Source organism: Polyodon spathula, chromosome 3 (assembly GCF_017654505.1).
Source record: "Polyodon spathula isolate WHYD16114869_AA chromosome 3, ASM1765450v1, whole genome shotgun sequence".
Lineage (NCBI taxonomy): Eukaryota > Metazoa > Chordata > Actinopteri > Acipenseriformes > Polyodontidae > Polyodon > Polyodon spathula.
The window spans coordinates 77555547-77567692 of NC_054536.1; the positions used below are offsets into that span (position 1 = coordinate 77555547).

The following is a 12146-nucleotide window of genomic DNA, read 5'->3' on the forward strand; positions in this document are numbered from 1 at the left end:
AAAAAACCTCAAGCTGGGAAATCGCACAATTTTGTCAGCATCTCAGTACTCATATTCTCCTTAACTTTAGATTGAATCTAACGCTAGATTGCACAATGAGACTCTTTTAATGTGGTGTTCCAGTAATGCAAGTTAAAGAAACACACTTTACTAATATTAACATGCTTTAGAACATTACAAATATTATGAACAAGAGGAAGCCATTCGGCCCATTAATGCTTGTCAATTTCCTTTTTGCAAAATGGTTCCAGAACTTTGTCTAGCCAGTTTTTAAAGGATCACACTAATTAAGCAGCAATACAGTGGTTTGGTAACCAATTCCATACTCTTACCTCTAGTATACCCTTTAGTATACTTATTGTAAACCATGCATCCATCTAAATTAATTTTCTAATCCATCAAGTATTTATCCTATACTGTATACACAAAACCTTTATCTAAAAAAATTTGATTGATTTTTATAAAACAGTACCAGATGCTTTGATGAATTAGAAGGAATACTATATGTCGTGTTTAATCTGCGGAAAAATGTAAAAGATCACATCACTTAAATAACTCTAAGACAATAAATGCATCAGGATACCATCATGAGGTACATGCTTTATACAAATGATTCTGCACAAGTGTTGAATGTCATAGTTATTTACAAGAGGCGGGCTGGCTGGGGTAACACAGAAAATTTAAAAGTTCTTGGATCCATAACTTTAATGAATGATTAGGAACATTAAGGTTTGTGGTCAATATTACTCACATTTATTTATTTTTAGCACATTTATATCTAAGTAACAGAACTTAACTCAGAACTTAACTGTAAAAATATATATTTTTATGTCTTTCTATATTGCACTATCAACAGCAGGCATGATTAATCAATTGCTGTGGTTTGAGATTAGATTTGCTTATTGCATTGAACTTCAGTCATTACCTCTTTGTCTATTAATTTGTGATCTTTGCTGTAGTTAACAGGAGTGTCCCATCCTTCCTGTTGACAAAGAGCCTGGTAGAAGGCAGGTGTTACCAGGATGACACCAGTTTTTGAAGGAGAAGACTCAGGTGTAGATGGTGCAGTTTCCAAAGGTAGAACTGGAGGGACCTTCTCATGAACACGGTTCCTTTTCATGCTCAGGTCCAGAGTGCCATTTTCATCAACCTCGATGAATACATCCTAAAACAGCATAATCAAAGCAAATTGGGCAAAATCCAGATTTTTATTTTTTATTTTACATAAATCCCTAGGGTATTTGAAGAAAACATATGATGACGAATACAAAGAGTACTTTCACTCCTATCTAGAATATGCAAAAGCCCTTGAAAGCACTGTGCATGTGATTACCAGTTTGCTTACACAAACCTTTACAGGCAATTGTTATAAAGCTTAAGAGTAGCACAGAAAATGCTTGTAATAGAATGCATGTATGCTACAGTATGAACTTAGAGTTGCCCTTTTAATAGAATTAATTACAACCATCAGCAGCACAGATTGCTGGCATTGTGTTTATAGCAACAGCTGTGTTACTTGTTTTGTATAGCAGAAATTACTAAAATGGCTGTTGCTAGTGTCAGCTTCAGGTCATATGTTTCATCTTATGTTAATAGACAGCTCATGAAATCCAAATTGCAATCTTACACAGCATTTGGATACTCAGAAAACAGAGTACTCCAAGTCCATTCTTAACAGTGTTTTCGTTCATTTTGAATAATGAGTTGCTCAGTAGCCTCAGCAGAATAAGGGTGCGTTCACACTGGGCTCATTTGGGAGGGTTAATTCCAAAGTCAGTACAGATCAGAACCTGAAGTGGTGTTCTTGGATAGCTTGGCAAATAAGTCATGTTTGGTCCACTTGCTTAACTTCAACATAAAAAAAGGGCAACTCAAATTTGTTTGCAGGTTTGTGGTATAATGAATAACTCGTAACAGTACTGTGGAAGCTATTTTATTTAAATTTAAATTCTGAATTGCAATGTAGTCATCAAAATCATATGTCCCTGCAACCTTTAAAAAATCTATGATATCCATGTCTTTGTACTGCACATTTCCATGGACACCAACTGACAATATCTTACTTGCTGCTATATCATTGTTGAATATGAATGTTCTTCACTGCTGCCCTGTATACATAAGTGATGTACAGTATAGTTCAACTCCATTTGAGCACCAAGTAGAAGACAAACTTTTGTTTCTGCTGGTCTTTTCCATAAAGCAAATTGTCACCCCGTCTGTCATTAAAAACTGATACACTTTTTAAAGTAAATTAAAGGTCACTGCAGTAAATAACAACCATTTCCTTTATTTACTGTAAATGAGGCAATTTTGTTGACTGACTTATCTAAAAAAAAAAATGTATAAACTTACGCTTCATGAGACTTGCGGCTCGTGAACTTTAAAATATCTCTATTTAAATGCAAATGAGTGTACTCCTGTGTAGAGGTTATCTCCATTTGAGACAGGAAATGAAAATAACCAAGCAACAGATCTTTTCAAGTTTCACTGGTGTATGAATGGCCTTCCTGGAATAATCTTATGTATATTTTATAAAAAAGCACTTCCAATGCATCAGACATTTTGATTCAAGGTAGTGTATGTGGAAAATGCAAACACACTTTCTGTCACTTTAGCAAGTCTCGCCCTACACAAGGTCACATGCTCTGTTCACCAGAAGCGTGTTTTTAAGTATGACCTTTTTGAGGGAAATTAACTTGTGGCTAGGGTTGACATGATATCAAAATTATGTTTATTTAAATTATTTTTAGCATTACAAATAGCAGTGAAAAAAAATATATATATATTTTTTCATATTCTTTGGTTGTTGATTTTGTTCTATTTCTATGACAGAATTAATGTGGTGCTATTCACACTACAGCGTTCAGGGGAGTACCAGCATCTTGTGCAAGAGCTGAAATAGTGTTTACCTGCATATGCTACTGGATAAAGTTAGATACATAATTTTGTTTTGTACTTCAGTCTATACTTAATTATGGGCCACAGTATCTCATGGCAAGCACTCTTTATCTAGATATTTCTTGTGCTGCTTATCATAAACAACAGTATAACTATAATCAGCCTTAAACAACTATAATCAGTCTTTCCCCATATTGCCTGTGATATTTAGGGTGCGAATGGGCATGAAGAAGCGGGTTGCGAAAACTTTGCCTTTGATGATTAAAGTCAAAATACAAAAATGATAGCGAAACGTCGGGTGTAAAATAGTGCGGTGAACAAGCCCTTAAGTCAAGGTCAAAATGTATGTAGGTCTCAGAGTATAAATGACCCTACATGAAATCTGGTATTTGAGGGTAAACTAATGACTGTGGTGAAAAAAGGGTTTAAACTTATAAACTGAAGCATATTTGATAGGAAGTAGGAGATTTTCAATTAGTGTGAATAAAAGAGCTCAGTTTATTAATCCTTTTGCTGATTGGTTTAATCCACTGAAATAGTTTTATAGGACATCTGATTGAGATGGGCAGTAAAGGCTGATCTGACACAGCTAATCCAGGATAATATTTTACTAACCAGAATATCTTCTGCCATCTGGACTGTACCAGACAGACTTTCAGTGAGCCATTATTTAAAAGTTAGTTTTTTAATTTATTTTTTGGAGTAACAATATATAAAGTATATATATATATAATCTTAATTGTAAATGCCCACTCATTTTATGTATTTAACTAACAGTGGATTTATATGTATGGTACATAATTCAAGTTAGGTACACTATAACAATTGAAATTCAGAATAGATCAATCTCCAAGTCTATTGACAATCAGCCTTTACTATAGTGATCACAATGAAGATATGTATCTTTATATATAAAAAGTAATAACTAAATTTAACAGTCGTTAAATCAGTGTTAGAAGCAAGTCACTCTGCATACTTTACATAGCATTTTCTTTAAATTTATTATTATTTTTAATTATATCTAAACAGCAAGTTGCAACTCAAATCATTGTTTCTAAGAGTGGGATTCCTTGAATATAACATATGAAATGGCAGTGCATTAATTTCACAACAAACCATCCAGAATATTATCAGGGCCTTCCCACGGCATTGCAGAGCTGTGATTGATGTTCATGAACCTGGTTCATAAAAAAGAATGCAAGCCGTAACCAAGTTTTGTGGCTTTTTATTTATTTATTTTTTTAAAGTGTGGCCCTCTTTTGACGTTATAAAGATATGATTTGTAATTGTATTACTGGTGGTTCAGGGACGGAATTTACTGTAATGTAACTGGATTACTGTTGAAAAATTGGGTCACTGATCTGTTCTGAATTACAAATTTGATTAAAATAATAATAAAAAAAAAGTTATTTGACAGTCCATGGTTTCTTTTTTTATCTAGTTGTCAGAATCACTTTAGCTTTTAACCAATGATTAGACATTGAGACTTCTATCACAATGATATTACCTTTGTAGTGGGAGTCTGCGGCATGGCAGAGCTGCTGTCTGGGTTCCCTCTGTATCGGGGGGACAGGTTGAGAATGGCAGTGGCCTCAGCAGCAGCATGGGCATCTCCAGCATGGCTGTAGCTGTAGGTGCTGGGATGGCAGGGGCTCTGCACCTGGGAGGCTGGTAGTCTGCTGCTGGATGTCAGTGAGCTTGAAAACTGTGGGGACGCTGAACAGGAAAACAGGTCAGTTTTGGTATCGGTTCTGTGTAGGTCAACATGACCAAATGTTAAAAAAAACTTGGTGTAACAAATGTCTTAAAAATGGTATGTTGAATTTGTGCTATGGTTCTCAAGATATAGCCTTGTATTAAAATCAATCAAAAACCAGTTACATTATTTCAAAAAGTATTGCCAAACCATGGCTTTATTTTATCACTGTCATGCTCCTGTGTTAACTCTGGTCATTTGGACAGCGATTCTTCCATTTAAAAAATATATTTAGATAACACAATAAGGTTTATTAAGGTTTGTAAAAGAAGTACCACATATAGAGTACTTAACACTGAAGCAGAACAATGAGGTTCCACTTAGCATATAGACATATAATATGTGATTTTAGTGCAGGCTCACTACTAAAAAATCTTGTGTTTCCATTGATCAGGAATTTAGTTACTGATGTCTAGATAGGTCCATTTAGACTCCACATAATAAGATACATGTACTTCCAATTATTTAATGAGCACTGAATAGAACTGGGTTGTAAAGTACGGACCTTTAATAAAATAAAAAACAAGATTGTGCAATGAGTAAAATGTCCACTAGGTTGCGCTGAAGTAATACATTAGTGAGGTAGAGAGGTATGAAAGAGAAACTGAATTGTACAGGCATTGGAACTCTCGGTATATGTTTCTCTTGTGCCAGTGTTTAACAAATTCAAGCAATTGTTTTATGTCTGTGTTTCCAAAGTATTCAGAAAAGACCAAAATCATAATGAGCCAGAATTTAAATTCAGATTTGGACTTGGACCTAGAACTACTACTACAACTACTACTACTATGGTATATGTTTGCTAACTTACATTCAGAAAAGCGTGCAGCATCCTGGTCCAGTTCAACTGGGGAAGCAGTGCGTTTACCAAAGACCTGTGCATCGAAGCTAGCATAATCAAAGCGGATTGTGCTGTATTTGTCCAACTTGTTTGCCAGGTTGGCTTGGAGAGCAGTGACAGGCTGTGCAAAATTGTAGCTGTATTGAGGAACCTCAAACTGTCTTGGCAAGCCTGGAGGTCTGCAGAAAAACAAAGCTGTTAACTAACTTCCTGGCTGTTAGATAAGTCATAGTATAAAACATGTTCATTCATTTATTTATGGCAGGAACCAACTGCCCCTTATCAAAACCATTAATCAATTATATATATATTATATATATATATATATATATATATATATATATATATATATATATATATATATATATATATATATATATATATATATATATATATATATATATATATATATATATATATATATATATATATATATATATATATATATTTCCATATGGTGGTTAGGAAGCTGAGATGGGAGAAACTGTCCATGTGTCAACAATAGCTGAGGTACTCCACAAATCTGGCCTGTATGGAAGAGTGGCAAGAAGGAAGCCATTTCTGAAAAAAGCGGGGGCGGGATAATTCCTATAAGGATATCCGTGTGTGTGGATGTGGTGTGGGTCCGTAGATAGATATATATATATATATTATATATATATATATATATATATATATATATATATATATATATATATATATATATATAGAATGATAGCAAGGAGGGGGTTAAAAATCCTCCCTGCTAAAAACATGTGGGAATGTACTTTTGGATGAATGGGTAAGGGTTTTAATTGTTTTATTGTTTAGTTATCCCCTGCACCTGGTGGTAATTGTAAATTAGAGCCAGGTGCAGGGTATTTAAGAGAGGCAGCTAAACTTCTTGGGGCTGCTGAGTGGAGGGAGGCAGATGGTGTGGTCTGCTTCCGAGCAGTCAATGGGTAGGGCTGTGAGAATTTTTGTGTTTGTGTCAGGTAAACGGCTTAGCCGTCCTGTGGGTTAGTTAGGGATCTATTGCTGTATAGTCAGAGCTCCAAAAGAGAGCTTTTGTGTTTATTAAAAGTGCGCGCAAGCACTGTAAAAATCCATTTCCGTGTCCTGGGTCTACTTTTAAAGGGGCAACAAACTGTGTGAGTGGCGTGAATCTTTCATTATATATATACACAGGGGCTTGCAAAAGTATTCAGACCCCTGACCAATTCTCTCATATTACTGAATTACAAATGGTACATTGAAATTTTGTTCTGTTTGATATTTTATTTTTAAACACTGAAACTCAGAATCAATTATTGTAAGGTGACATTGGTTTTATGTTGGGAAATATTTTGAAGAAAAATAAAAAAATGAAATATCTTCCTTGCATAACTATTCAACCCCTGTGATGTGGAAGCTCCCAGTTTGCAATGATGAAAGAAATTGCCCTAACGAGGACACAATTACCTTATCGTTGGCCTCCACCTGTGAACCATTAAAGTTGCTGTCACATTTTCTGGATAAAAACCCCACTGTTGAAGGATCATCAGTAAGGCTGTGAATCCAAAGGAAAATGAAGACCAAAGAGCATTCTACACAAGTTAGAGAGTAATACAAATGCATAGATTAGGGAAAGGGTACAAAATAATATCCAAGTGTTTGGATATCCCAGTGAGCACAGTTGGATCAATAATCAGGAAGTGGAAGCTGCATCACACCACCCAGGCACTGCCAAGAAAAGGCCGTCCCTCAAAACTCAGCGGTCAAACAAGAAGGAGACTTGTGAGAGAAGCCACAGAGAGGCCAACAATTACTTTGAAGGAGCTACAGAGTTCAGTGGCTGGGAGTGGAGTAATGGTGCACCATTCAACCTTATCAAGAACTCTGCATAACACTGGCCTGTATAGGAGGATGGCAAGAAAGAAGCAGTTACTCAAAAAGTACCATCGGGAGTTTGCCAGAAAGCATGAGAGTGACCCAGCTGCGATGTGGGAAAAGGTTTTGTGGTCAGATGAGACCAAGATAGAGCTTTTTGGCCAAAACTCAAAGCGCTATGTGTAGTGCAAACCTAACACTGCCCATGCCTCAAGACACACCATCCCTACAGTGAAGTATGGTGGTGGCAGCATCATAATGTGGGGATGCTTCTCATCAGCAGGGACTGGGCATCTTGTTACAATTGAAGGAAGAATGGATGGAGCAAAATACAGGAAAATACTGCAAGAGAATCTGCTTCAGTCCGCTAAAAAACTGAAGCTTTGGAGGAAATTCACCTTTCAACGGGACAATGGTCCCAAGCACAAGGCCAAAGCAACATTGGAGTGGCTCAAGAACAAGAAGGTGAATGTCCTACAGTGGCCCAGTCAAAGTCCTGATCTCAATCCCATTGAGAATATGTGGCACTATTTGAAAATTGCGGTCCACAAGCGTCGTCCAACCAACCTGAACAACCTGGAGCAAATCTGCCAAGAAGAATGGGCCAAAATCACTCCGACACTGTGTGCAAAGCTGGTACATACTTACCCCAAAAGACTTAAATCTGTTATTGCAGCGAAAGGTTGCTCTACCAAATATTAATGTTTGGGGGTTGAATACTTATGCAAGCAAGATATTTCATTTTTTTATTTTTCTTCAAAATATTTCCCAACATAAAACCAATGTCACCTTACAATAATTGATTCTGAGTTTCAGTGTTTAAAAATAAAATATCAAACAGAGCGCAATTTCAATGTACCATTTATAATTCAGTAATATGAGAGAATTGGTCAGGGGTCTGAATACTTTTGCAAGGCACTGTATATATATATATATATATATATATATATATATATATATATATATATATATATATATATATATATATACACACACAGCTCTGGAAAAAATTAAGAGACCACAGCAAAATTGCCAGTTTTTCTGGTTTTACTATTTATAGGTACGTGTTTGAGTAAAATGAAAATTTTGGTTTTATTCTATTAACTACTGACAACATTTCTCCCAAATTCCAAGTAAAAATATTGTCATTTAGAGCATTTATTTGCAGAATAAATTCATGCCAAAGCTGCCCGATTCCAGCCTTGCTAAAGCACCCCCAGATCATCACCGATCCACCACCACATTTCACAGTGGGTGCGAGACACTGTGGCTTGTAGGCCTCTCCAGGTCTCTGGCTAACCATTAGACGACCAGGTGTTGGGCAAAGCTGAAAATTGGACTCATCTGGGGGTGCTTCAGAAAGGCTGGAATCGGGCAGATTTGTCTTTGTGAAGGACGCAGGAATCAAGCCAAGTACAAGGTTGTCCTGGAAGAAAACTTGCTTCCTTCTGCTCTGACAATGTTCCCCAATTCTGAGGATTGGTTTTTCCAGCAGGACAATGCTCCATGCCACACAGCCAGGTCAATCAAGGTGTGGATGGAGGATCACCAGATCAAGACCCTGTCATGGCCAGCCCAACCTCCAGACCTGAACCCCACTGAAAACCTCTGGAATGTGATCAAGAGGAAGACGGATGGTCACAAGCCATCAAACAAAGCCGAGATGCTTGAATTTTTGCGCCAGGAGTGGCATAAAGTCACCCAACATCAATGTGAAAGACTGGTGGAGAGCATGCCAAGACGCATGAAAGCTGTGCTTGAAAATCAGGGTTATTCCACCAAATATTGATTTCTGAACTCTTCCTAAGTTAAAACATTAGTATTGCGTTGTTTAAAAATGAATATGAGCTTATTTTCTTTGCATTATTCGAGGTCTGACAACACTGCATCTTTTTTGTTATTTTGACCAGTTGTCATTTTCTGCAAATAAATGCTCTAAATGACAATATTTTTATTTGGAATTTGGGAGAAATGTTGTCAGTAGTTTATAGAATAAAACAAAAATGTTCATTTTACCCAAACACATACCTATAAATAGTAAAACCAGAGAAACTGGTAATTTTGCAGTGGTCTGTGTGTGTGTGTGTGTGTGTGTGTGTGTGTGTGTGTGTGTGTGTGTGTATATATGTATATATATATATATATATATATATATATATATATATATATATATATATATATATATATATATATATATATATATATATAAAAGACACCTATTTAGATTATGCTTTGATGCATCTCCTTGGAGAACTGTTGAGAGAAGCTTTTTTTCTCTCTGATAAAAAGGAAATGACCAAATCTAAAATGACTTGTTGCTTTTGACATCTGTTTAATAATATAATATATAATGAACTAGAGTATTAGTATTAGTTCTGCTATACTGGCTTTGGATCCTGTGAGAGGAACTGACAACCCATTAATTCAAACATATTTCATTAATGCTTGACAAGTGATGTGTACCTTATTTATTGATACATAAACTGGTCCTTACCTGGACACCCAGTCAGAATTTTGTTCACTTTTTGGACTATCTTCCTGGGATTTAGGCATTTTTCCCGCAGCAGCAATAGGACAACCAGAAAGACTAACAAACAAACAAACAAACAAAAATTGGTACCAGTTTACAATTTACTGAACATATCATACAATGATACGCTTACGCCGTGGGATCATTATATTAACCTTACCCTGGTTTAAACTGGGACTCTTTGTAATATGATTTGAATACTGAAGGGGCAATTGTGCAAGGGGCAACACATGTATGCAACCCATTTTCCTAATGACCATATAAACCTAAAATATAAATACAATGTTCTAATAATTTAATGAGAAAAATGATCCAACATGCTTATTCAATCTAAATACATATTTTCTCTTCTGATTTTTATGTCACACAGAAGTCAATAGAAACACAGTATTCCCAACCTAAAGCATTTCACCCACAGACAAAACAAATACAATAACTCTGGAAAAATCATCTAAATAAAAACATGGCAACATTTTTGTAAAGTCACATTTTAAAAAACATTTGTGTTCATCATTATGTCCAGTAACCTTAACATGATTAATCTGGTTTCTTAAGAGGAGTTTTGAAGTCTCAAAGTTATTGAAAAAAATTAGCAAATGCAGGAATAAAATACAGCCATGTATTATTTTATAATAAAAAGTGTGACTTACCTCCTGTGTGTGCTACGGTTACTATTAATATGCCCCCTTCCTGTGCATCCTGGCGTTGGACATTTCAGTACATTCTCATGCATGGCAAGGACTGGGGAAAGGGGAGAGCAGGGCAGACAACAATTCTTAAGGGTGGTTTTAAAAAAGTGAGGTTGGGAAACATGTTGGTATTGCCAATGTTTCAGAGTACAAAGTTTCTCATATGAGCTCGGCTCAGCGCAACGCTAATATATTTCCCCCACCTCACTTCCTTTCAATCATCCTTGAGGAAGCTTTACTGAATATATTTTTGAGGCAAAAACAATACAGAATCTTACAGAACACATAACTAAAATAAAAACTAAATATATTAAGAAATTAAATATATAATGGAAATTGTAGATGATATAAAGTATCACTATAAATCATATAATCGCAACATAAGAACATAATAAACATTACAAATGAGAGAAGAGGCCATTTGGCCCATCTTGCTTGTTTGGGTGTTACTAGCTTCCCAGAATCTCATCAAGTAGCTTCTTGAAGGATCCCAGGGTGTCAGCTTCAACAACATTACTGGGGAGTTGGTTCCAGACCCCCACAATTCTCTGTGTAAAAAATGCCTCCTATTTTCTGTTCTGAATGCCCCTTTATCTAATCTCCATTTGTGACCCCAAGTCCATGTTTTTTTTTTTTTCAGGTTGAAAAAGTCCCTTGGGTCGACATTGTCAATACCTTTTTGAATTTTGCTTGAATTAGGTCGCCTTTGTTCAAGGCTTCAAGGCTGAATAGATTCAATTCTTTTAGCCTGTCTGACATGCCTTTTGAACACAGGATAATTCTGGTTGCTCTTAGTTGCACTCTTTCTTTTTGTAGCCACATGACCAGAACTGAACACAATATTTTAGATGAGGTCTTACTAATGCATTGTAAAGTTATAGCATTACTTCCCTTGATTTGATTTCAACACTTTTCACTATGCATCCAAGCATTTTGTTGGCCTTTTTTACAGCTTTCCCTTATTGTCAAGATGAAGACATTTCTGAGTCAACATAAACTCCTAGATCGTTTTCATAGATTCCTTCTTTAATTTCAGCATTTCCCATATGGTATTTATAATGGAAATTTGTATTGCCTGCGTGCAGTACCTTACACTTTTCTATATTAAATGCAATTTGCCATGTGTCTACCCAGTTCTGAATGCTGTCTAGATAATTTTGAATGACCTTTGCTGCTGCAACGGTGTTTGCCACACCTTCTGTTTTTTTTGTTGTCTGCAAATTTAACAGGTCTGCTTAATATACCAGAATCCAAGTCATTCATTTAGATTAGGACCTAATACTGATCTCTGTGGTACTCCATTGGTTACCTTGCTCCATTTTGAGGTTTCTCCTCTAATCAGTACTTTCTGTTTTCTACATGTTAACCACTCCCTAATCCATGTGCATGCATTTCTTTGAATCCCTACTGCGTTCAGTTTGAGAATTAATCTTTTATGCAGGGCTTTGTCAAAAGCTTTCTGAAAATCTAAATAAACCATTTCATATGCTTTGCAATTACCATTGTCGATGTTGCATCTTCAAAAAAATCAAGCAGGTTATTTAGACAAGATCTGCCTTTCCTAAACATGTTGTAAACATTGCA

The 12146-nt window shown here is 35.9% G+C and overlaps 1 protein-coding gene across 1 annotated transcript in view; it reads right to left on the minus strand.

The window, feature by feature from the left end:
- LOC121313432 (suppression of tumorigenicity 18 protein-like) overlaps positions 1–12146 on the minus strand; it is a 98767-nt gene that overhangs the window by 14643 nt on the left and 71978 nt on the right. Inside the window, exons 10-14 of the mRNA XM_041245957.1 lie at positions 10524–10614; positions 9838–9930; positions 5466–5674; positions 4406–4614; positions 926–1165 (exon numbers count right to left, since the gene is read on the minus strand). Coding sequence (XP_041101891.1) covers positions 926–1165; positions 4406–4614; positions 5466–5674; positions 9838–9930; positions 10524–10614 — 842 coding nt within the window. The remainder of the gene's footprint in view (positions 1–925; positions 1166–4405; positions 4615–5465; positions 5675–9837; positions 9931–10523; positions 10615–12146) is intronic.